The 27,121-nt window shown below is 37.8% G+C and overlaps 1 protein-coding gene, 1 long non-coding RNA gene and 1 other non-coding gene across 4 annotated transcripts in view; 2 read left to right on the forward strand and 1 right to left on the reverse strand.

The window, feature by feature from the left end:
* The window catches only part of EFEMP1 (EGF containing fibulin extracellular matrix protein 1), a 62,038-nt gene that overhangs the window by 10,737 nt on the left and 24,180 nt on the right, over positions 1 to 27,121 (reverse strand). For both annotated transcript variants that reach the window (XM_025467612.3, XM_025467601.3), the window contains exons 5-7: positions 6,314 to 6,436; positions 2,424 to 2,543; positions 1,320 to 1,439 (exon numbers count right to left, since the gene is read on the reverse strand). In XM_025467612.3, coding sequence (XP_025323397.1) covers positions 1,320 to 1,439; positions 2,424 to 2,543; positions 6,314 to 6,436 — 363 coding nt within the window. The remainder of the gene's footprint in view (positions 1 to 1,319; positions 1,440 to 2,423; positions 2,544 to 6,313; positions 6,437 to 27,121) is intronic.
* LOC118350082 (uncharacterized) overlaps positions 1 to 27,121 on the forward strand; it is a 34,605-nt gene that overhangs the window by 4,138 nt on the left and 3,346 nt on the right. The gene's annotated exons all lie outside the window — the stretch shown is intronic.
* Positions 18,976 to 19,082, forward strand: LOC112675788 (U6 spliceosomal RNA). Its single transcript, XR_003146060.1, has one exon. It is a non-coding gene; the product is annotated as a U6 spliceosomal RNA (small nuclear RNA).

Below are 27,121 nucleotides of genomic sequence, written 5' to 3' on the forward strand. Positions count from 1 at the left end.
GAAAAACTTATAGGTCACTACTTTGACAATATTTCTGAAGATAAGGTAAAAGGGTAAAAATACTGCATACTCTAAACCAGAAATATAGGGTGGTTGGTGGCTCAGTTGGTTAAGCATCTGCCATCGGCTCAGGTCATGATCTCAGGGTTCTGGGATCTGAGCCTCAAGTCCAGGCTCCCTGCTCAGTGAGGAGTATGCTTCTCCCTCTTCATTTGCCCCTCCCCCTTACGTGTGCTCTCACTCTCAAATAAATAAATCTCTCCCCATCTCAAATAAATAAATAAATAAATAAATAAATAATCTTAAACAAAATAAAACAGAAATATAAAACTTTGTAAGAACCTGGAGGGAAAATTCTACAATATCAGCTCATTTCCTCCAGAACTCCACCACACAGTTTTTCTGACTATCAGTTTTACTCAATGATTGCTGAGAGTCTGGCGAATCTTGGACTTAACCATACTGACTGAGCAGACTGAATGAATTGGGAGTTCAGGGAAAGAATGCTTTGCATTTCTCAATGGTGATGTCCTTATAGTTTGCTCAGAAGGACAGAGGCAGCTGTCCAGAACCAGCCCCTTTTGGTTTTGAGCACAGTGGCATGATATGAGGCCTCTCTGGGTGGGGTATGACCTTTGTGGCTTTAAGTAAAGCTGGAAAGAAGTCAGAGACATCAAGTGTCAATGGCATTCCCCTCAGGATGTCGTATGCCTTTTGAATTGCACAGTGGAACATGCACAGGCAATGGACTCTGAAGGTCATCCTTCCAATTAAGTGGCCCTCTTTTTACTCATGTGGAAAGTGAAACGCAGGCAACTTAAAGAAATGTGTCCAAGTCACACAGTGGCGGGAATGAGACTAGAGGACAGGTCCCTTGGTTTATATTCTAATGTTTCTGACATGTGATTAGCTCTTTCCAAATTTAAATGTGCATACCAGTCACCTGGGATTCTTGTTAAATGCAGCATCTGACTCAGTAGGTCTGGTCTGGGGCCTGAGATCTGTATTTCTCACAAGTAGAGACAAGGATGTGTCAACACTGCTGGCCATCACATCACTTTGAGAAGCAAGACACTAGAACACCCCTTCTAATTATTAGACCCAGCCTACATCTACTATTTCAGTTATTTTATTCCTTCTCCTTTCTCTTGATAACATACTAAAAAGAAAATACTATAATTGAACTTAATTAACTGTATTTTAAAATAGAATTTGCATGGAGAAAAAGATTGTTTTCATAAACAGGTACGTAATTGGATAAAGCAACAGCAATTATACAGATTGAACTGTTGTTACAAATTATTTGGAAAATATTTTACCTTCACAGTTGAGCCTGTCACTGCTCAGCTCATATCCTTGATTGCACTGACAGATAAATGAACCGAGAATGTTGTAGCATTGCTGAGCACATTGATTGCTAGCATCACATTCATTTATATCTGAAAGGAAATATTATATACATTTATATATCTATGTCTTTAAACATATCCTTGCTCCTTTGTACCTATGCCATTTAATGATAAGTGAATAATTCCTGGGTTGGATTCTTTGCCCTGCAGAAGCTCACTGGAGAACATCCATTCAGGTTTCATATTTATTGGAGTGACTTCAAACGTCTGTCATGCACTTCTTTTAGAAATACCAGAATATTTCTTTCTGGGAATGACAGTTAGTTTTGTGTTTGATGAATCTTTCCAAAAGAATTTAATGATTCTAATAAATATACATTCCAGTATCTATTTTCTTTTATTGTTGTTCAGATGCAAAGTGCCAAGTCTATAAATAATTGATATAAGACATTCATACTGATACGGTCTCTCAGCATGCTGTGGTGAAGATTTATCTGTGCTATTTATTACTTTTTAAATGGGTTCTGTTAAATTCCATTACAATTATAACATAAGCCGTTGAGACCCATACAGAGTTTTGCAATGCTCTAAGGCACTGAAAATATTGTGAAAAGGCATTTTTCCCGCACTAGATTCTTTCCATGTCATGCCAATCTTAAAATTGTGGGCCGTGACACTGCATTCTGAAAGGGGAGAAGAAGCATGTAAAAATCAGATGCACTCTCAGTGGAAAGTTTATGTACTTGAACTTACAGTAATCTACTGGCACCTTCAGCATTTATATCACATACTGTTGACTAATTGGTGTATGTGTATCCATTGATCTGTAGTTTTTTTTTTTATATTTTTGATAGACTCACAGAGGAGGACTAACACCACGGTTAATAAAGTTTTCCATTCACATCTTGATGTGTTTTAAGAGACAGATTGGTTATTGTCTTTATAGCTTTATGCAGGGAAGATAAAGGAGACCAGTCCACTCAAGAGCACAGAAAACTGGAAATACTGCAATGCGCCCTGACATTTTTTGTGAAGACAGAAATCAGTTAGGATGGCAGTCCGCCCAGAGCTTACCTACACAGGTATAGTTGTTTGCAGCCAGCTGAAACCCAGGACTACACTGGCAATAAAATGATCCTGGTGTGTTCACGCATCTTTGGTGGCAATATGGAGGGATGGTGCATTCGTCTATGTCTGGGTTGTCAGGCACACACACAAAGAAAACCAAGTTATTGACTATTCAGAGCTGGTAGCTCTTTAGTTCTCAGCAGAACATTATCTAGAAAACCTGGCCAAAGAAAAATCTCATTTTAAAAGGTATTCTGTCATTTTTTTAAAAATTAGGGTAAATATTCTTTTAAAAATAAGCTTTGGTTTGCATTCTGCAGTTGAGTGAGATGTTAAAAACAAAGACTTCATAAAGCTGGTTGAGTGGGTTGAGATTTAAAGACAGAAAAGTAATTAAGGCTATTTCACATAGATATGAGAATATATATATCAGTTCTGGGATCTAAAAGGTTATTTGTAATGACAGAAGTAAAAAAGCACTATGGAAGAACTGATTGATGTAGCATAAAACCAAGAGAAAGGAGGTGTGGTCTACTGCTCAGCTGCTGACATTGCTGAGCAATAAACGCTTGGTATCTTGATTGTTTCTTTTGTAAAATTTGGATAGTAATGCTTGCTATGTGTATCTTATGAAGTTTCCATGAGAATCAAATGAAAGAACACTGTGAAAGGAATAGGATGCTAAACAAATTACCTCTTGAGACTGCCCTCTGACACTCTGATGAAGTGTTCCAGGCTGTGTTCTTCTCAGATAAATATTTCCAACTATAAAATGGTCAGTTGAGAACTTGCGGAGTAGGATTAACATCTTAGAAGCATAGTAAAATTTCATTAACTCTACACTTTGTGACAATGTTAACATGACGTGTGTAATTAAAAAATAACAATTATTCATGTACAATATAAGACTGTACACTGTACAATATAAGACTGTACAATATAAGACTGACACTTCCTTATGGTAAAAAACAAAAACAAAACAATACTTTATGTTGAGTTCTTCTGACTAAAACTGTGGGAAGTGGTAGGCTCAAGTGGCCTCAGGATAGCCTGAGATGAATCTTTGTTCTGGCAATTACTAGCATGGTCTTCTCAAAGCTTCAATTTTCTCTTCTGTAAGTGATAATACAACAATGTGGTAGACTCATTGGGAGGATACCATGAAATTATAGGCAAATTTCCTTGCAAAAAAACAGGTAAAAATAAATGGCAGCTGTTATTAATAGGCTGCAAAATATATTTGATTTCACTTGAATACTGAAATCAAAGGTAATGGCATTGACATGGCTTTCCACCTCATTTATTTGAAGTGTCTGCTCAAATGTCACCTCAGGGAGGCCATCTCTGTCCATCCATATAAAATGGCTTCTTCTGTCCCATCTGTCACCTTTTCCTACTTTCTATTTTTTGTGGCCATTGACACTCCTTGATATTGTGTTATGTGTTTATTTGCTTCTTGTCTGTCTCCCTCACTATAATGCATGGCAAATAAGACCTGTCTTCTCTTCAGATGAAAGTAGAGTATTTTTGTTGGTTCACTGCTATGTGCTTAACGCCTGGAACAGGGTCTGGCATAGTAGGTGCTCGATAAACATCAGTGGAATGTGTGTGCAGACTTCATATTGATTAAGGGCAATTTCAGCATAGCTCATCCTGTACCCAGTATTATAGCCAGGGGCCCCTACTGACAGCTAATTTGTAAAAATGGTCCCTCCTAATAGTTCCACGAGGGACATGATTCTGTAAAATATGTTTGCTCACCATGAAGGCCCAGCACTTAGAACAGTATCAGTAAATACTTGATAAATAAATCATGCATGTCTTCTCAATCAGTGAATACCCACTGAATCACTGTTATTTGCAAGCATTGTGTTTGGCACTATAGTCTTATAATGATGATAAATACATACTTTATACTCTGTCTAGCATGAAGAATGGCATGGAAACATATTATTGCAAGGAATGGTAGGATCAACAGTAGAAAGCTGTACAAGGGACAGACAGAGCACCATTCTACTCAAGTGGCCTGCTGACCACTGTTGGTTCATGGACTATTTGGAACAGCCTGCTACAAATAAGTACAGAAGTTGAGAATATGTGTTTAGGAATAGCAATTTGGTGTTGCTACAACATTTTTTTATTTTACTTTATAGTAGTATTGATCTATAATAGACTGGAAATTTAAAAAAAAACACTCATCAAGGTTTGAGAAGTAGTGATGCACAGGAGGGAGGAACTAATCATATCTGGGTAAATCACGGAAGACTTCCCAGAGGAAGTGACCCTGAACTGGGATTTGGAAATTGAATAGGAGTTTGCCAGGGCAAACATGTTTTTGGTGCTAAAAGAGCTTAGGTAGAGGCAATAAGGTGTGACATTGCATGATGTTTGTGTGGAACTTTAGTAGACAAGGCTTCAGTGTAATATGTTTGCAGGAAGAATGGTGTTGGTACAACAGAACTGGACAAGGATCTGATGGAGGAAGACCTTATATACTCTGCTGGCAAATGTGGGTGACGGGAACAGCAGAGAAGCCCCATGATTAGATCTGGATTTAAGAATGTTTCCTGCTACCAGATCCTATAGGGCTATAATCACACATTTTATTCCCTTTAATTGTTCCCATAGTAAGTTGAGTTAGTTCTTTCTCTTTACCTTTTATACACTCAATTGTTTATTTTCCTGACTAATCCATTGGGCAAAACTTTGGTGCCTGTCCAGTTTTCCACACAATCTTCTAAATCACAGTTTTAGTCACACAAACCCTGGGCCTTCCTCAGAGGCTGGGCACTCACCCCAGCACCTGGGCACAGCCCCATGGCGGGCAGAACCGGGCCCTCAAGGAGCTCAGTGTTGACATCTCGATGTCAAGAGCTAACATTCTCAGGCGAAAATTAATTCTAGCTTCCTATCCCCATGTTCTTTTTTTTTTTTTTCCTATCCCCATGTTCTTATCCCTCTGCTCTAAAGAGAAAATAAGGACTCTTCACTGATGTATGTTAAACGGTAGTATGTAAATTACCATGAATATCACATGAATACAACTGACATAGGGATTCAATTAGGACGTTTTACTCCTAGTGCTGGACCCCATGACAGAACCTGGAACACATTTACTTTTTACTGTTTACTTATTCGCCAGTCAGCCTCTTCATACTGTGTTCTTCCTGCCAATTGAAAAAAAAAATGCACGGAGCATCTACTTGGCAGGCACTTTTTCAGGTTCCGGGGAGACAGCAGTGACACAAATCAGACCTGGCTCCTGTCCTCAGGTAGCTCAAGTAGAGCTCTCAAGTAGAGGCACACGCTATACTTGGCTTTGCCTTTCCAGCACTGCACCCACTTGCAACACACCGAATGTTTAGTACACGTCTGTTAACTCATCACACAATAATAGCACACAGCTATTCCGTGCAATACTTGCCTCAGCTCTGAGCACTCCCACGCGTGAGCTCCTGAGTATGTAAGTCATTTGTCTAAAGCCTCAAAATGAGTTAGGAGGAGAGTTGGGATTTGAACTTCATTCATGTGCCCTATAAGCTATGCTATTTTATGAACCAGTGAATGAAGGTCACATCGTCAATGTTTTGGTGCTGTGGCCACCAAACAGCTAATTTAAAATTATTTCCTTGGTTGCTTTTGTGGTCTCATTCATACTCCAAATTTCTGCTTCTGCTTAGTCTAACATGGAACCAACATTTTGAAATCCAGAACGTGCTCACCCTTTAAGGTTAGCTCTTTCTTATTAATGTGGAAAATGGTTCAGTAGTCAATGACAGAACAAGCAGTTGGAGTTATCATTCTCCAAATAAATATGAATGCTTTGCTTTGAATGACGGGTTTAAACAAGGAAGAGGTTTAGGATAGAATTTTGCTTACTGCTCTGCTGTACTTACCTACGCACTGGTCTCCCCGCTTCTGGTACCCCTGGGGGCACTGACAGGCAAAGGAGCCTCGTAAATTGATGCACACTTGGTCGGCTCTACAGTTGTGGGTCCCTGCAGTGCACTCGTCTATGTCTGGTAAAGACAGCCAGCACAAAGTTTGAGTTGGTTGTGCAGATGTTACTATTTCCTCCATTTAAAAAAAACCCGAAGAAGTGTAGCTGACGCATAAATGACATAAGTTTCAGGTGCACATCATAGTGGTTAGACAACACTATACATTACGTTATATTCACAGCAAGTCTAGCTACCATCTGTTACCATACAATGACACTATTGCAGTATTATTAACTATATTCCCTATGTTGAATTGCCATCATACTTTTTTAAAAAAAGATTTTATTTATTTATTTAACACAGAGAGAGAGAGAGAGCACGAGAGAGAGAGAGAGAGAGAGAGAGAGAGAGAGAGAGAGAGAGAGAGAGAAAGCAGGAGGAGCAGCATAGGGAGAAGCAGGCTCCCCACTGAGCAGGAGCCTGATGCAGGGCTCCATTCCAGGACCCTGAGATCGTGACCTGAGTTGAAGGCAGACACTTAACTGACTGAGCCACAGAGGTGCCCATCATACTTTTTAAAAAGAAATAAAGTTTTCACTTTATTAAGGCAATACTCTGTAATATTATATTAGAAATGTTTAAAATGATAAATGATTTCAAACATTTGGAAAATAATTTCATAGATGCCAGTGTGTACGACTCAGATTTAACACATGCTAACATTAGCCATGTTTGCCTTGGCTCACTTTATATTCAGAAATAAAACATTCGAGACATAACTAAAGCTTTACTGTATTCTTATCTTTTTATCTGCTCACCTACCACTGTTCTGGTAGGTGTGAATCCTTCCCTGAAAGGTTTTTATACTTTAATTATATAGATATGCATCCATTAGAATATACAGTGTTGTGTTGCGTGCTTTAAAGCATAAATGAATTGTATAATACTTGCTTTTTCTACACAATATGTTGCATTTGAGATCATTTACATTGACAAGTCTATAAAGAACTGTCCAGTAACCAGGTATAAATCAAACTTTAATACTATGTATTTCCTGTTGCCTTTTAATTAAACTTTAATTGCAGGGGTGCCTGGGTGGCTCAGTTGGTTGAGCATTTGACTCTTGATTTCAGTTCAGGTCATCATCTCAGGGTCATGGAATCGGAGCCTTGTGTCAGGCTTCCACGCTCCGTGTGGAGTCCGTTTGAGATTCTCTTGCCCTCTCCCTCTGCCGCTCCCTCCACAGCATGCTCATGCACATGCTCTTTCTCTCCCTCAAATAAATAAATCTTAAAAAAAAAAAAAACCCTTTCATTGCAAATTTCAAAATGCAAAGGATTCAACTTGATCATATTTCTCTAGGAGAGATAGATTGGTGTAGTTTAAAATACATATTTTCCCAAAGCATCTCATTTCAGTTTAAAAAAGATATTTTCCCAAAGCGATTCTTTAATTTACTAAATGTGCCCAAAGGAGTAGTAGATTATAGTTTTAGAAAAGTAAAAAATGCTTGGTCACAATATAATGAATCTGTTATAATGAGTTTCTTTGGAATCAAAGGTGATATGAATTTATGCATGTGCATTTATATTACGGTGATTTATAAGTGAAATTTAATTTTGCCTTTTCAACATTACCTTCGCATTCAATAACTCTCTCACATTACCAAGTTAAGTAGGTGAGTTAAGAAGATGAAAGGATTATGTGATTTTGGCATTCTTCAACAACTGAAGGGTCTAAGCTTTGTTAAAAAAATATCATCAAACTTGGAATTCCTAGATGACAAATTTTGCATAAAAACTAAGACGGCTTAGGGAACCTTAGATCATCAATGTGGTAAACCCAGGGTGGTGCTTTGGAACAAACAGTGGGCTAAAATTCAATACAAAAGATGAGCCATCAGTAATTAGAAGGTATTTCTCAATTCCTGCCTTCCTTTAAAGAAGCTCAGAGAGTGGCTTCTGCTGCTTTTCACTCTATTTTCAGGGAGAACTGCTGTACTCACACTACCAGTGTAAGAATGTGGGAGATTCCTGTGGTAAGAGTTGTCCTCTGATACTGGATTTGAATGATAACAGACATTTTTCCCAAAAGAAAGAGAGAGGGGCGGTGAAAAATACTTTAGGGATGTATGGCCATTTATTGGATAATACCCTATAAAAGCAACTACTTAACATGATTCTTTGAACCTGGTTTTAAAGTTTTGGTGAACTTTTTTTTGTTACTGTTTTTTATTTTTGTTTTGTAATCCACCGTCATCATCATCATCATTATTTTCAAATCAGCGATTCTAACTCTGTCCTTTGTAAGGTACCATGCAGAGGGGCCACGATCTTTTTTTGAAATTATCTGGTCTTTTTTCTGTCTTTTATTATATTCTCATATGCACTTGATGAAAACATTTCTACTGGGGTTTCTTTCAGAGCTTTATGACTCGCTAATGCAGAAATGACAGCAGAATTCCTATTGTTTTATGTCAAGAGCATCTGCCAGCATTTGCAGTGATAACAGCCCTGAGAGATATCGAAATGTGAGATTCAGATGTGGCAAGTTTCCTCAGTGCATGCTGGCAAAAGATCAAGGACTGGGGCTGTCTGCTGCATTTTCTAAGGGAGGCCTCACCAGTGACTGTGGCTTTTCTTTCTGAGACCTCTCTGCAAACTGCCTCCACCCCATTGCATTCCCTATATCCTACAGTTTCCTTCCTACTTTCTTATTCAGTTCTAAGGCTCTTTGATAAATAAGCCAATATTTCCAGTGGAGTTAATATATCAATTAAATAGATTTTAAACATAAAAATTGTGCTACCTGGACCTACTCCTTCTTAAGAACCAGGTTCATTTACCTTCTGAAAAGGATTATTGAATAAAAATATTCGGTGAGTTAAAATAACTTAATAATTTAAAAAAATCACTGCCTTCACTGTCACTATATTCTTTTCCTTTCTCTATTAACAACAACAACAACCAACAAAGCTGCAATAGCACTCACTGCACCTAACAGTGATGGATGATATTTTTAACACACTTTGTACATACTTGGACTCACTTTAATTTTCGGATGGGAAACTTCCTGAAATTCAATAAAATACAACTTCATGAAATCCCCTTCAAGAAATTATTCCAAAGAAGTTAAGCATGTGCTTTGTCATATACCTGGAGGTGGATCTTCTAGGAAATGAACTGACTACATTTTCATTGAGAGCTTCTCTAAATCAAGTTGAAAATATTTGTCCTCTCCTTTGCTCTTAGCAGTTTATCTAATAACACATAGACAAATAGGATTTCTTTGTATTATCTTCGATTATACTGTCAATTCATACCATTACTTAAGTGACACAATTTTATTATTTTAAAAGTTGCCCTTTGAGACCCTGTTATTATTTATTCATAGAGCATATGCCATATGAGAAAGTCATGTAAGAATTGTTATGCCTTGTTAAAGTCTTTTACAGTTTATTCTTACAGGACTTTATTTCTAAGTAATCTCTACACCCAAGATAGGGCTCAAACCCACAACCCGGAGATCAGGAGTCGCTTGTCCCACCAACTGAGCCAGCCAAGCACCTCTGCACTCTTCCTTTCTACCTGTATGCATTTCTATTTGTCTTAAATATCAGAGTTAACGTGATGAGTCACTAAAACATACATCTATGTCAGAGACTTGAAGCAGAATATACATTCCTGTGCTGGTGTACCAGAAGACCTCGTTTTCCCAGGCTTTTCTTTTTTTATATCTTTTTTTTAAATTTTTATTTATTTATGATAGTCACAGAGAGAGAGAGGGAGAGAGAGAGAGGGAGAGAGAGGGAGAGAGAGAGAGGCAGAGACATAGGCAGAGGGAGAAGCAGGCTCCATGCACCGGGAGCCCAACGTGGGACTCGATCCCGGGTCTCCAGGATCGCGCCCTGGGCCAAAGACAGGCGCCAAACCGCTGCGCCACCCAGGGATCCCCCTTCCCAGGCTTTTCATTTAGAAAAGGCTTCTGTGGCAGGAGTATCCTGAGTGGCAAAAGCACTACCTTATTCATAAGGAAACAACTCAGGTCAGTCGATTTCCCTGGTAATCTAGGAAAAAGTACTCCAGGGAGAGGAGTTTTTGTTTTGCTTTTAAACTATAATTTATCCTCGACAGTGAAGCTCACTAGGTTCTTAAGCAATCAGTTAACACCTTCCCTGGGCCCTGGCCCCAAGCACACTGAGGATGGGGTCTACATCTCACTTTTTTTCTGTATTCCTAATGCCTAGCAGAGTGCATGAAACAGTGGGTTTTCAATAAATGTTTGTTCGATAAATGGATGAGTGAATGATAACCGTGTGCTGGGAACTGATGCCTAGAGTTTGAGGGAAGTAGGATCAGTGTTTTGTCTTATGGAACTAATCATTTACAAGAAAGAGTAACAGGAAATATGTGAGAAACAGTAAAACCAGCAAGATGTCAGCACATGGAAACTGTAGGAAAGCAATGGTGTTGAGAGGTGCAGAAACTAGGAGGCATAGGCAGCAGCAGAGGTGGGTGGCTGTGGAAGGTGTGCCAGGCCAGGGGAGTTTTGAGCTGCATTTTGAAGAAGGCGAGGAGGCTATTTCTAGGCAGGAGGCAGGCTGCATTAGAAAACATCCAATAAAACCAATGTGGTCTGCAGGACAGCTGGAGTCAGCATGGCTGGAGGGGCTGTGTGTGAGGAGCCTGCTGCAGTGCCTGCTTGAAGGTGCTCATAAAGTGGTAGCTCAAGTCATAAGCAGGGCCTTAAAGGTGGGATTGGAATTTGAATTGGACACCACGGGGAGCAGCTCTGAACTATGCAGACACAGCCTAATGTAAACATAGCCAAAGAACAAAATAATAGAGTGTGCTTCCTAAAATATCACAACACGTAAATCAACTCACATTTCATCATTCTAATGCATTAAGAATAGCTAAGGGCAGTATTTGGTGATTCCCTCATTTTTCAAAAATGTGCCCACACTCTCCCTCCTAGTGATTTATACTGTTGTAGGTCCCTTTCTTGCTGACTTTGGCACCATCATTGCTTCAAATAATGCAGTCTGATCTTTGCTCAGCTCTCACTCCTAGCCTCTTTATCACGCTGACCCGCAGTCTATGGAACCACATATTTGGTTTCCTCTCAAAAGTTAATGGAGGTGACTGTGTCCACATCTCTGTGGTGTCCATTAAGTCCCTGCTTAGGCCCTCATTCTCTATGTTTTTGGCTCCTTCCCGTCATTCTGACTCATATTTCCCAAACCCCTGACTCATGCTGCTTTCTCTCTCTTATGCAACATTTTAATCTCTGCAATGTTCTTTTCATAATTTGATAACTTACCACGACATGGACATTCAGTGTGTTTTCATGGGCAAACATTTTCTGTACCTTAAATGCTTTAGATTACCATTTAGACTTCGCTGCTTTAGGTTTAAGGAATAGTTCAGAACTACTTTGGAATAAGCCACCACTGACCAGGGAGGAGTACACCATGAATAGAAGGAAGGGACTGAAATGATTTTGCATCTGTCACTGCCCAGGTGATCTAGGACCACGACATCAATTCTTTTCTCTCTGTTTCTCCGTCTGTAAAATAGACTGTTCATCCTTAATGATGCAAAGATTTTTTTTTAAAGTTCAGAATCTTCAAAATATATCTTTTTGTCTCTAGACTGTAAATCCTCAGAGTAAAATATCCACATCTTTACTAGGTCTGTGGGGAGCACTGTGCATGCTTTGTGAATATTACTTGGTGCTGTCCTTTGAGGTCCTGTGGTTAAAGCAAAGGCAGTGGTTAAATTCAAGTCGCTGCTATTTCTTCATCTGTGTGGATTTACATTCTTATATCTTCTGCAACCATACTAATTTAATCTCATAAATGGAGTAAAGTAGAAAAAAAGGTCAAGGATTCATGTTTGCTGTGAGAAGGAGCTACTTTATTCCTAGCCACTTTCCTTCCCTCCTCCCACCTATCTTCCCTCCTTCTTTCCTTTCTTTCTTCCTTTTCTTAACAACTTAGATAGATACCCATCTGTTCAGAATAATTGGTCCTAATCCTTTCTCATGACAGGATGGTAAATTAGTTCTCAGCACCTTTTCCATTTACTCTATAAAACTGTTCAAATAAAAAGGACTCATTGGGTAAGGATCTTATTGTTATTTTGGGTCTTCATCTTATTTTTCAGTACAATCCTGGAAAGTGGGAGCTATCTCAACAAGTGCTGAGAGCATTGCTGTTTTACTATTGCTTCATCCATTCATGGCTCCTATTAATGATAATCTGAGTATTCAAGACATCAAATTATGTTACTTAAATTTTGATTAAGAAAGAGGTGTGTGATATTTTATATAACCATACACAAATTTGTTAAAATTCTAAAATTAACTGGTGTAAAAATAGGTAAATGCTTAGCAATATTTAAACATCTATTATTTGGTTAGAAAATTAGATCAGTGAGCCTCTGATTTCATCCTGATAACAGCTCAGTGGAATAAGTGGTCACATCATGCACAATTTGCAGATGAGGCAGGAGGATGTCACTGAAGTGTAGATTTGTGAGGTAACCTGCCTAAGGTCACCCAGAGTAGAAATTCAAACCCCAGATTTCCATTTTTGTCCCTGCAATTTTGGTCTCCAGAAAGACTATTTCCTAAGAACTCTGGATAGCAGGCCTTTAATTATAGTTTTATATATGTATGTATATATATTTAATTTTTCTTAGAAGTAAAAAGAGGGTCGTTCATCTGTAGTGCCTAGATTCCTCCCTTGTGTCTTTCTTCTACATTAGAATAACATTCATAGCTCTCCAAGTCTTCTGTTTCCCTCCCCAGTCCTTAGCCAATTATCAACAATTTTTGTCAAAGACTTTCTATTTCCCTTGCTGCTTCTTTCATAGTACTGGAATCAGATTTATCTGGGCTAAATGCCCAGTTCTAGTTAGCTTTTCACCCTTCTGAAATTATCAGCTAGAATTCGCCCAAGCTAAGCAGTTCTCGTGGAGAAAATAAATACTGATATTAAGTAACAAAAGAGAACTGTCTTCATCTATGGCCAGCAGTAGATTTATAGTTCTAGATTCTTATCTGTTCTGGCAAAACAGATTGTTAATAATTTGGTGTGCTTTAAATGATAAACAAAAATATCACCAAAATCAACAAATATCAGCCTCACTGATAGTTTATTTCTTTGTTTTATAAAGTGGTGAATCCAGTGTTCTGGAAGTCCTTGTCATTGCACTGTGTTCTATCAGAACCTTGAAATATGCTGTTCTCATATGGAAAAATTATGCTATATGTACGGAGTTGCTTTTCCAGCAATGATGACTGATTTGCACTGCAAATTGACCTTTTCTCACCCAGTCTCCTCTGTGGCTAGTGGGGTTCATCTGCAAGACGATGGGATGAGGTTAGACATGCAGTTCATGAACATGGGGAGAAAACCAAGTGGCACACATGACCAGTTCAATTTGTGACTCATCTGTACTACACACAGACCAAATGAACCAACTGCTCATAGGCTAAAACAGAACAAGCAAGGGAACAAAGGCCTTACTTATTCTTCAGCTCTTTTTGCAACTGGCAAAGTGAAGCTTATTGTTTTCAGAATATTAAGGAAAAACATTTTCTACTGATAAATGATTGCTAATCATCAGGAGTGTTCTCTGGCATCTCTTCAGTATGTCATTCCCAGCTAAACTTCCTTTTTTTTGCTTCTTAAACTTAATTATCCATTAAAAACATGTTTGGGAAAAGATGACTCTGGTATTTGGAGTGATATTACAACTAGTCATCAATCCACAACCTTGTGGAGGTAAAAAAACTGTATTTTGTAATAAGTAGCACCATTAATCTTTGCTTTAGAGTGGCTTGATACCAGGAATTAAAGATGGTTTGTGTGAAAGTTCAAGCCCAGTCTATACAAGCTGGAGACCAGCTTCAAACTGGATGGCTTTCAGAGGAATTATGATCCCATCTGATTATGGGATGCCTCTGAACTGACATTTTAATAACTGTAGTTTCCTGGTGCCTTACCTTTTTACCTCGATCCTCTCGATCACCTTCCATCCCTAGCTCTAGATCAAATCCCCGGAGTGCAATGAACTGAAGGGAGACTATATTCAGTTGAGTCCACCAGGCCTTGCCTAAGCACTGTGACTTGATTCCTGGCCCCCTCCGTGAGCCTTGCAGCCAGATTAGTCAGTCTCCCTAGCCCAAAGCACACACATTCTTGGCTTACTCCTTCAGGCCAATCATCGCTTGAGGTCGCACAAGCCCCTGGCTATGGCAATGCCAATTATAACAAGCATGGCTTGGTGACCTCCTAATTGTATGAAACCAATTACATTAAACTTGTTGTTCATTCAACAATAAACAGCTTTTGTGCCCACTAAATTGGGGCATACTACTAAATTTGCTGAGTGTAATTTGGCAATACTTCTCCAAATCATTAACTGCTTAAGGCTTTTTAAATAAAGCGTATCTTTGTGCTTCTTGCCTTCAGAGCATGTTACTGTCTTGTGTATATTTTCCTACCCATTTCATTACATCTTACTTATGATGTTTCTGCACAATGTTTCCCCATATGCCTCAGGGCCCTTATGTTTTTCTGAATTCCAAATGAAGCAGAGAGGTAGGATGAAGGAGGGGTGGAACTCACCAAATTTGCACTAAATTCCTTTCTCTTTTTGATTCAAAATTCCAGCACAATGAAAAGCAATGAAAGGATAAATATGTGAGTAAATCTAAATGAATACTGACTGTATAAAACAATAATAGGAAGGTCTTTGGGGATTTATAACATATTTGGGATTTATAACATATTTGGGATTTATAAAATATTTATAATTAAAATACATGAGAATAATAAGTTGGCAGGAGGGTAAATAGAGTTTGAAGATCCTTGCATTGTTAGGAAAGAGGTAAAACTACTAATTTATTTTAGACTTTGATAAATCAAATATGCATATTAAAATACCCCTACGGGAAAAGCTAAAGGAATAGTAAAAGCATAAAACTACAAATCTAATACAGGGGAGAAATGGAATAATACAAAATGGTCCATTATTTTAGAGAGAAGGCAAGAGAGGAAAGAAAAGGAAACTAAAATGTGCAGAACAAATAGAAGGCAAATAGTAAAAGGGTAGTTTAAACCTAATCATAGCAATAGTTGCATTAATGTAAGCAGATTGAAAGATCTTACTAAAAACCGAAATTCTCAGGTTGATTATAAAAACAAAACCTAAATATGCTGTTTCAAGAGAAACCATTTAAATATAAGGATGAAAAGAAAAGATAGGTTGAAGGAAAAAAGATGAAAAATGTACTATGCCAACACTAATGAAAAGAAAGTTGGCTTTGCAATATTAATATCAGACAAAGTTGACTTTAAGGGAAAAAAGATTACTAAAGAATAAAAAATACTATGTAACAAAAGTTTTGGTTTATCAGGAAAATGCAGAAATTCAGAATTTAACCGCATTTAATCACACAGCCTCCATATAGACAGACAAAGCACAAATAGGTAAAACTAGAGGGAGAATGAATACACACAATTACATTAAGAGATTTTAACATACTTCTCTTAGTAACTAAATGAACAAACATACATTTTCAGAAATGAATAGAAAATGTGAATAACAGATGACAAACTTTGACCTACTTGACATAATATAGAACACGGGACAGAATACATATCCTATTCAAGCATTGAGAGAATGTTAAAAGAAAATGATTATATGCTGGCCTTAAGGAAAGTCTAAATACATGTCAAAAATTACAATATATGGATTTTTGTTCCCTCACTACAAGGCAAATGTGATGGAAAAGACAGCAATTACCACAATGAAACTAGAAAAATCCCCCTTTTTTGGGAAAAGAAGATGTACACTTCCAAACAACTCATGCGTTAAAGAAGATAAAACTGAAATTTGAGACTACATCAAGCTGAATGAAAATGAAAATATCACATATGAAACCTTTTTGGGGAAAAAAGGGCCAGCCCTTCAGAAGGTTGATAACCACTCCTTCTCTCTTTACATCTCCTTCTCTTTGCCCCCACTCTATTCAATTTAAGAGAGAAGAAAATACAAATAAGATTTGTATCTTGTATTGTATTGATTGTTATCTTGTATTGTATCTGAGATAGTCTGTTATGAAAGTGAACTTTAGGGTTTTGAAGGGCCACTTAGAGAAGAAGGAAAAAGTCTTGACCGTATCTTTCCAAGGGCAGAACTAGAATAAAAGGGTAGAAATTTAAGGAAGGCAGATTTTAGTTCAGTCTGAGAGAGGAACATGGTTACTAGACACTTTAATATATTAGGAAGTAGTGAGGTTCCTATTACCAGAAATATGCAAGTGGTGCAATGTGGATGTCCATAGTGGGTGGGGATTTGACCAGTTATCTGTGTTTAAAAATGGTGTTAAGGCACTGCATACAAACATGGCAAAATGTTAATGATTTTAGAATCTGGATGGTGGGTGTTCCATATTCATTGTACTGTGCACTCTACTCTGAGTTTGAAAATGTTAAAGAACTGAAAAACAGGGCCCTTGGGTGGCTCAGTTGGTTAAGGGTCTGACTCTTGGTTTTGGCCCAGGTCACCATCTCAGGGTCTTGAGATCAAGCCCCAAGTTGTGCTCAGGCCCAGAGTCACCTTGCCCCTCTCCCTCTGCACCTCCACTAGCTCTCTCTCTCTCTCTCTCTCTGTTGAATAACTAAAATCTTTAAAAAATTGAAAAATAGAAGCCACATCGACCTGAATATAGAAAGTTGTAAGATTTCAACAACATTGAATGAATATCTGTGCCTTCTCTCATTTGACACAGGACATACATACATATATCTTTGTAGAGTTGCCATGTTGACATTGATGCTTTCATAATTTATCCTCTAATATCTGAAAACCTTGCTCTATGATAAAGTATTGCCAGGAAAGATCTCATCTTAAACAGTTATTTATTTTATCCCTCTTCCTTGACAATGTGGCAGTTAAAACCCAGACTTATTATTCCTTGTCCTGTATGAATGTTTTTTCAGGAAGGTAGGCTCTGCAGCTTTCTAAGGCATAAGATTATTCAGTGACTAAAATGTTAAATTTGAACAACTATCGGCTTATATCCAAATGCTTCATATACTATTAAACTTTTTTTTTTCTGTAACCATCTGCATTCTGTGAACCTTCTTTTTTTTGTTTTTTTTTTTACATTTTTAAAAAATTTAAATTCAATTTGCCAACATATAGTATAACACCCAGTGCTCATCCCCTCCAGTGCCCTCCTCAGTGCCCATCACCCAGTTATCCCATTCCCCCCACCCCCGTCCCCTTCTGCAACCCTTTGTTTCCCAGAGTTACCAACTTCTTTTTTTTTTTTCCAACTACTTTTTTTACTTTAATTTATGTCTCTTTAGGTTTCTGTAACCCTTGGGATTTGGCATTTACAGAAACACCATTATTTCAATTGTCCTCAAAGGACTAAACTTACAAATCAGGAGTGGGAATTATCCTTAACAATTAGAGTATTGCCTTAGAATCATAAAAAAATCCCTGCTTTCCTCTTTAAGAAAGAGGGCATTTGACTGCAAATTTATTTGCTACTTCAATCTGTTAAGCATTTTTATAAGCTGTATCTTCTCATTCTTTACATTTCTGATGCCTGTATTGAAGGGTTTTGGAAGTGTCAAATGTGATGTGGTTTGGAAATGTCAAGTCTTTATGTGGACTCATGAATATGTATCTACATTTATGAACCTTAGGGGTGTAGATAATTAGAATATTCTTAAAATAGTTGTGTAAAAATCAATGATAGTCCATATTTTAGCAATTTCCTCCTCAGTTTCACTCTCAGTTCTTAAAACTTTTTTTCTAGAGTTATACAATCTCAATTTATTTATTTTTTTAAAAAGATTTATTCATTTATTCATGAGAGACAGAGAGAGAGAGACTTTTTCTAGAGTTATACAATCTCAATTAATTAATTAATTAAAGATTTATTCATTTATTCATGAGAGACAGAGAGAGAGAGAGAGAGAGAGAGACAGAGAAGCAGGCTCCACGCAGGGAGCCCGATGCGGGATTTGATCCTGGGACTCCAGGACCAAGCCCTGGGCTGAAGGCAGACGCTAAACCACTGAGCCACCCAGGGATCCCTACAATCTCAATTTAACTACAAGGTTTAAGACAGGGAAATTCAGAATGCTGGCTTACTTAATAGTGATAGCTGACATATACCATTAAACTAAGTGAGATTTGACTTTTTGGTTTTGTTTCAAATTGATACTATAGTTGTCACTTTTTCCCAAGTTATTCATGAATTATCATGCATGTTTGAATTTAACTTGCTTATAAATTGTGCTGACATATATAGGCTATGGGATATCCTCCTGTCTATGTGAAGGCACTTTCAGTGCTGTGAAGTAATAGCATTCAAATAACTCCCATGAGTTCAAGGTACCTAAAGGCAATAGAGAACTAAAGAAAATATTGTTCAATAAAACTATTGACCCTATGAGTGTTTCAATCCTACAGATTTCTCAGGCTAGCATATATAAAATAGTCTTTGGACTTTTAAATGAATTTGGGGCATTTTACCTTACATTTCCATCAGAGACAAAATTATGTTTGGACTATATATTCTCTGTGTTTGCTACAGCAGCACATATACTGAAATTAGAATGATACAGAGAAGATTAGCAGGGCCCCTGTGCAAGGATGACTGGTAAATTTGTGGACTGTATGTCCTTTGAGATCTCTTTCAGTTTTTTTTAAAGATTTTATTTATTTATTCATGAGAGACAGAGAGAGGCAAAGACATAGGCAGAGGGAGAAGAAAGCTCCTTGCAAGGAGTGTGATGCGGCACTTGATTCCAGGACCCTGGGATCGTGACCTGAGAAGGCAGATGCTCAACCACTGAGCGACCCAGGCATCCCAAAATCTCTTTCAGTTTTAAAAATCTGAAATTAAGGTTCATTTTACTGAATTCCTGGATTCTGTTGTAAAAAATATTCATTTTCCAGCTCTTACCTCTTTTGCCTTCTCTACCTTAAAATATTGGATCCTGGGAAATCTGAACAAATATGCTCTTGCTTTATTGGGGATCATGATCATAGATCTCTATTTCTCCCCCACCCTCCTTTTTTTCATTTTTCAGCAGTGGCTTCTGATCTGTAGAATCAAAGGAGGGTCTAAAAATGGGCTCATTTTTCAGGATTAAATGGCTCTGTTAGCAGAGTGAGATGAATAGAAAGTTCTCTTAAATGTTTAAATGCACTACTGTGTACCTGTAAAGTTACATACTTTCAGGAATTTAGACTTGCTTAATGTCTATTTGGCAGCATAAACTCTGAAAAAAATCTCATGGGGAAACACGCCCAATACATGGTTTCTCTGTCTATAGAGTACAAAGGGAGATGGACCTGTTCCAGTTATACAGTTGATATGTTAAAGGTAGATGCCAAGCTAAGTCAGTTTTTAAGGGAATTTCTTGGCATGCATAAACACAGAAGAAAAAAAAAGACTATGTTCTTAGATCTGTATATATAGACATATACAGATCTAAGAACATATACATATATATTTTTATTTTTTTATTTTTAAAAAATTTTTATTTATTTATGATAGTCACACAGAGAGAGAGGCAGAGACAGGCAGAGGGAGAAGCAGGCTCCATGCACCGGGAGCCCAACGTGGGATTCGATCCCGGGTCTCCAGGATCGCGCCCTGGGCCAAAGGCAGGCGCTAAACCACTGTGCCACCCAGGGATCCCTATATATATATATATATATATTTTTAGTTGGTTACTGCATGGAACACATCCGTAGAGTCTATCATATTCCAAGTTTTCATTTTAGAAGAAAATGGAAAAATTGAGCAATTCATATTGTTAATTTTAAAATTAGCCTGGAATTATTTTTCCCTAGAAATGTAATAATTTGTTTATGGAAACCTTTAAATGAAAATCTTTGGCTTCAGGCATGTATGTGGTTAATGTGGATGACTGTGAGGCTGCCAGATAGGTAGGCCCTATCAACTAAGGATCTCTTTCAGGGCTTTCACAATGACAACAATCATACTATTTTCTTACTTCATAAGATTTTTTAATTCTAAATTATTTTATTCGAGATCGTTTCTTTAGTTGTTTGTGCTAGCTTTTTTTAAACCTTATTACTCCAAGAATTTATTATTCCAAGAATGAGAGTTTATGGGAGGACTTGTTGATCTTTTTAGAAAGTCTGAGAACCAGAGAATAAATTTTTTTCTTACGTAACTTGAGACAGAATGATATGAAATATGACTGAGACAGAAGAGTGGGTAAGATCACAGGTTTTAGCATCAAATAAGTCTCAGTTTGAATCCAAGAAACACCACGTTTTAGGTGTGTGTTCAGGTCAAGTTATTTAACTTTTCCAAGTTTCAATGACAAAATCTGTCAAGTAGGGATAATACCTATTTCATACTGTTATTGTGAGTACTAATTGAAATAACACACCCCTCAAATGGTATCTGGTTGACATTAAGTTCTCAATAAATTGTACTTAACATTGTGACATGGCTATGAGTTGGTGTAAATCAGGTTGGTACTACTATTGTTTACAGACTGAAGGAAGCAAAAAACTGCAGAAAGTCAGGGCTTTTAATATATTTTGCTATGCACTTGTATATAATTACACATCCTATCTTTGCTTCCTTTTTCAGTGTCATATTTTGAATGTGGTCGGTTATGACTGAAATCCAATCGGGAAGATCATCACAGCCTTGAAGGACTTCCCTTCCTTTGGCATATTCCAGATGAACAGATAGGAGAATAGGCAAAACCAGCCTTTCTTTCTTAAAGCTACTTCTCATTAGGGAAATTGCAAACATTCAAACAAAAGAGATACAAAAGCAAAGAAATATCTAGCAACTTTTGCATTTCACAGTATTTTGTGATATGAAAGGACAGTTAATGGCTATAGGACCCCCTTCACAGCAATGGAGTGTTAAGGTTTATAAAGACTACTTAGCAAACATAGCTTTAATTGGAGCTCTAGGGATGCCTAGGTGGCTCAGTGGTTGAGTGTCTGTTCGGCTCAGGATGTGATCCCAGGGTCCAAATGAGTCCCACATTGGCGGGCTACAGCAAGGAGCCTGTTTCTCCTCCTTCTGCCTGTTTCTCTCCTTCTGTGTCTCTCATGAATAAATAAAATCTTTAAAAAAAACAATTGTAGCTCTAACTAGAACCTATATGTAACTCTGAGAAAGAACTTCTGTCAACAAGTTCCAACTATGAAAAATCTATGAAAATATAAATTTTCAGCAGCAATTTTTATTATATTGGCCATGTCAAGGACATTGGGGTCATCATCTTTCAAGGCAGTGATGAAGTTATAAATCAGACCTAAAGAACAGATGGGTAATATTTTCAAATGTAGTGGAAATAACCGCATGTAAAAAATCAGCACAAGTATTTCTGGTTGTTTATTCATAAGGACAAGACTCTAAGGTGAAAACATCGATGTCTGACTTTTCAAATGAGCAGAATTCTCTACAAAACATAACAGTGATCTACATAATCATTTGTAGTTGATGAGGCATTTGATCAATCATATCATACAGGAGAGTCTGATGTGGAGCCAATTTTTGTTTTGTAATGCTATGCTAGTGATATGGCAAAACCATGGCATATTAAAAAGTATTCTTTAGAAATACTAAGTTTGGTTTTCTCCAAAAGCTAAATGACCTATTCCCGGTGCTTTTATTATAGCTATAGGCAAATTATGTATGTGGATATGACAAACTCTTATTTCCAGATTAAGGCTTTGACAGATAAAATTAAGAAAAAAATAAAAGAATTTAAAGCATGAGGTAAAAGAATATGCTGATGGTGACAGTATGACAATCCAGCAGACGGCTAGGCTGACTTCCTTCTGTCATCTTCTTACTTATTCTTTCTCTGTCCTGCATTTCTGACTCCTTCCTCTTTAAATACTCAATTTTGCATTTGCCCTTCCTCAGTTTCATCCTGATTAGGCAGACGGTTCTTTTAACTTGAGAGCTCCGACTGCTGCCACATCTGAGGTAGTGTTAGGACATCTCCCGCTGTTGTTGGTCTTGGGTACTGCTGCTTCAGCAATGGTTGGTGAGTGCTCTGGCCCAGTGCTGTGACTCTCCAGTGCACCCTTTGGGAGCTCAGCAGGGTGCCCTTGCCATCTTTATTTCCTCAGTGCAGGTAGGCTGCTGTCCAGGCCCCTGAACTCCCTATACCTGCAGCTAGTCTCATCACTACTCACCTAGATGTTGATAAAATGCAGAAGGTCCTATAAGATTATTTTGAGCCTCACTGCAGCATATTAGGTGGTTTTAATATAAAAACTAGCCTTTTCCTTAGATTCCAATTTGCCAATGTACTTTTTTTTTCCCTAAGATTTCATATATGTCTTTGAGAGAGAGAGGGAGAGAGTGCATGTGGGCAAAGGGGCAGAGGCAAAGAGGCAAATTCCTCTCTGAGCATAGAGCCCGATGCGATTCCACCCCTCTCCACACCCCCACACCCCATGATCATGGCCTGAGTGGAAACAAGAGTCAGTCGCTCAGCAGACTGTACCACCCAGGTGCCCCTTATCAATGCATTCCTGTATGATCCTCTGCATCGGCGAGGCTACATATTGCCATGTGTAAGACACATGTTGCTACCTGTCTAACTTTGTCCATGAGCCACTCCTTAACCCCTCTACTTTAACAGGACAGTTTCCTTTTCAAGATTCGGCTCACATCTACCTTTTTTATGCTTCTTTTCCTAGGTTCCTTTGGTCAGTGTAAGATCACTACAGAAAGCAGCTTATCCAGCTGACTTTGGGACAGATGTAATCTTGTTAAGAAAGAGCAGTAGCAGCAAGTTTGCTATCTCTAGAAAGTCAACTGCTTTTGAGAGGTCTCCTTAAGTAGAGCCATCTTAAGGGTAAAGGTGTGCCCCTGGCACTTTATGATTCAGGGTCCTAAACAAGTTTTGATCCAACTACTGATTTCTGGCATTCTTCATTAGGAAACCATCTTCTGGATTACCCTACATACACATCAGTGGCCTATATAAATTTTATGGCCCTGATGTGTTGAAGGTACCAACTGAGCTCTCTATTGGATTTGATGCATAAATTCTGGCACCATTATATTACAACATTGCAAAACATAATAAATAATACTCAATGCTTCCATAGTACTTATACAATTGTTATTACATTTTTTTTACAAGACTAAGGGATGCCGTGCCAAGTAAGGTGAATGTACAGAACTTCTCATAGCTTCTGCAAAGGCCGAGTTAAATTTTACTTTCAAATTAGTCTTCCAATAAGTTTTAGTATAAACTTTAAGATGGAACAAACCCCAAGCAGTAAAAATCCTTTAAGAGTTACAGTTATATTCTAGGTGGATAAAATCATAATGGCCTAGAACAATGCACTAAATGCCAAGTGGATTTTTAATGCTGAGGTTTTTTTTGTTTATTTTATTTTTATTTTATTTTATCTATTCATGAGAGACACAGAGAGAGAGAAGCAGAGACACAGGCAGAGGGAGAAGCAGGCTCAGTGCAGGGAGCCCCATGTGGGACTCGATCCTGGGACTCCAGGATCACACCCTTGGCTGAAGGTGGCGCTAAACCGCTGAGTGACCCAGGCTGCCCAATGCTGATGTTTTCAACTTTTCTTTGAGCTAAGATGTTTTCCCCACTGCATTTTATTTGGTTAAAATGTGAGCTGTGCTATTTTTAGAAATTTATACTTAATTTGCCTTTGTAGCATTGTTATATGCGGAGAATAAAACCTGTCCTAATTACTTACAAGGAAATTATCTAACTGGACTTATAAAGTTAGGATTCAGAAATGTTTTGAAAGTAAATGATGTTTCTCTCCTCCGTGAGTGAAGAGTGGACTTCATTTGGATTTGGAGAAGTTTCATATTTGTATAGGATATCTTTCACTTAGTGCAGATGAAAACTCATGTCACTTTCACTACCTTCAGGATGAAATCCAAAGTTTTTAATGTGACATTCAAGGCCCTTATGATTTGATCTTTGCTTATCATCACGTACTACACACTGAATCATACAGAGTACTTGCTCCCTTTTTCTGTCTCTTACTCAGGACCTTAGCAAATGCTGTTCTCCAGGCATGGAACATTTCTTCTCCTTCTCTCCTTCCCTTCCCCCATTTGTTAAGGCTAATTCCTACAACTTCCTTAAACTGAAGCCTGGTGTCACCTTTTCTGGGAAGTCTTTAAAATGAGATTCAAAATGCCACATTGTAATTACTACCCACTCCCTCCTAGACTGTGAGCTTTTTAGGGTAGGCACTATAAGTTCTTTTATTTTTATATTCTCAGCACCTACTATGCTTTGTACACAATAGTTACTCAACTCAGGCTTGTTGAATTATCTTAGAGTTAATAGGATGTTTGGTCTGTGGTCTTGTACCATCTCCCGAACTGTAATTAACAAAGCAAATGTTAAAATTTTCTTTCCCCAACTCATTCCCAAATCCAGTATAAAAAAATAAAGTAAATCTAGGCAACTAACGCATCATCTCCAGAAGACCCCACTTCTGGGAGAAATACAGGCATGACTATTGCTTATGAAGTTAGAATTGAAACTTAAATAGGTTAATAAACAGAACACGAGTTTTACCTTTGCAAAATTCTAGCTCTTGGGAAGTCTTAAACACACACACACACACATAGTATTACAACTAAGTAAAGTGAGATCTAAATCCAGTTAAAATTCCTTTGGATTATATCATAAGGTAAACTATATATTCTTAGGATTTTAAATTCTTGCTTTATCCACTTAGCAGTTCAGCTTTACCCTCAATCCCAAACAACACTCCCAAATCCCTCCTTCCATTTTTGTATTCTATTTAAATTCTTATTTTTAATGAAGGTAATTGTTAACTAGGAAATTCATTTCCCCTAGCCATACTGGGAGAAATTTTTGCTCTCCTCTATTTATAATGAGATTATTCCTTCGTTCATGCTTATATGCAAAATGGATGGTAAGGAACTTATAAGGGAGAGAGTGGGCCTATGGATAATTACCTCTTGCCATAATTTCCTGTAATTGCAAAAACCTTGTTTTAATCAGGGCATGACTCTGCTTAGGTTACGTTCATTGCATTTCACAGCATCTCAGCCTTAGCCATATTAGAATAAGAGCAACTGCTGTTAAAGGTCTATGTTCAGACGTAGTTTATGGTTAGAGACTTGCTCTGTATTCCTACAGCCATATATTATGACTAATAAACATTCTACAGTTTAATGGATGTGAGCAGAGGCAGAAAGGCTGATTGTTCAGAAGATCATTTAAGGGCTTATTTAGCTCTTAATTGGTTATTTCATGGGGCATAGGAGCTGAAATTACACCAAAATATTATTTTTTTTTAAATTTTTATTTATTTATGATAGTCACAGAGAGAGAGAGAGGCGCAGAGACACAGGCAGAGGGAGAAGCAGGCTCCATGCACCGGGAGCCCGATGTGGGATTCGATCCCGGGTCTCCAGGATCGCGCCCTGGGCCAAAGGCAGGCGCCAAACCGCTGCGCCACCCAGGGATCCCACACCAAAATATTATTAATTGACTATTTGATGTTTTCCTTTGTAATACCTATGAATAAATATATTGTTAAACAATATTATAAACTGTTTACCCTACTTGGAGTGGAACTTGTTTAGAATCGTCTTTGACTCTGGATTTGACTCATCACTTACATGCAAAATAGTGAATATGTCTGTTAGAAATGGTGTTAAACAAATAATTATGATCCTGAAAATAGTCCTTGTGGATAAAACTCTTTATACTTGTCAGCATTGTTATCATATGTATAGTACTTGAAAATTAATGCAATTCTTTTTTGAGGAACTCACTCACTTTACAAGAAGTAAGATCTACTCTCATCTCCCATCCCAGTCCTATTAAGATGATTTAACACATTTAACCATATGTGTATACTTATTTCTCCCCCTCATCCTACAACTATCTGGAGGTAGCATTTTTATTATGTCACTCTTTGCTCAAAATCTTTCACAAGTTATGACATCACTAAATCTAAACGGCTTAACCGAGAATTCAGGATTCATATAAACTGTCCCTCCAATGATTTTTCTTGTTTCCGGCAGTCCCCACAATAGCCCCCCTTTCCTTTACCCCAAACAGCAACAAGATATTGTCACTATTATTCTGTGTATAGGGCATCCACCCAGCAAAGCCTACCCTTTCTCTTCTCAGGATTATTTATATCCAGTTCAACCTTCATGACCCAGATTACATTCACTGCTTCTGAAAAGCCCATGATGGCCCCGGATTGTAGCAAGCAGTCCTTCCGCTGGACTCTACCACTGCTTTTACCATTGACTCCGTGGGGACTGAGGCTCTTGACTAAAGTTTTGCTGACCTGAATTGTTAAGCTGAATTATTTGTATGATTTAATGTTTTTTAAATCCAACCTTACTTTACCTCTTCAGATAGCCTGAAAAGTCCTTGCAAGAAAGGTGGTATGTCTAGGCATCTAGTATAGTTTGATTACATAATAAATGAATACATTGATGCATGAATCGATGAATAAATGACTTAAAATTGAACAAATGAATGCATGAATGGTGCAGATGTCAGAGTAGACACGAGAAGCTATAACCTAAATTTAAACGAACAATTTGGGGTCTGATGAGGGAAGGGTGGAGTTCTTTAAAGCCAAGGCTCATGATATCTAACTGATCCTTTAATGCTTACAGGGCAAAAAGTAGTGGTTCCAGAAAGAATGGCCA

Source organism: Canis lupus, chromosome 10 (genome assembly GCF_003254725.2).
Source record: "Canis lupus dingo isolate Sandy chromosome 10, ASM325472v2, whole genome shotgun sequence".
NCBI classification, from domain to species: Eukaryota; Metazoa; Chordata; class Mammalia; order Carnivora; family Canidae; genus Canis; species Canis lupus.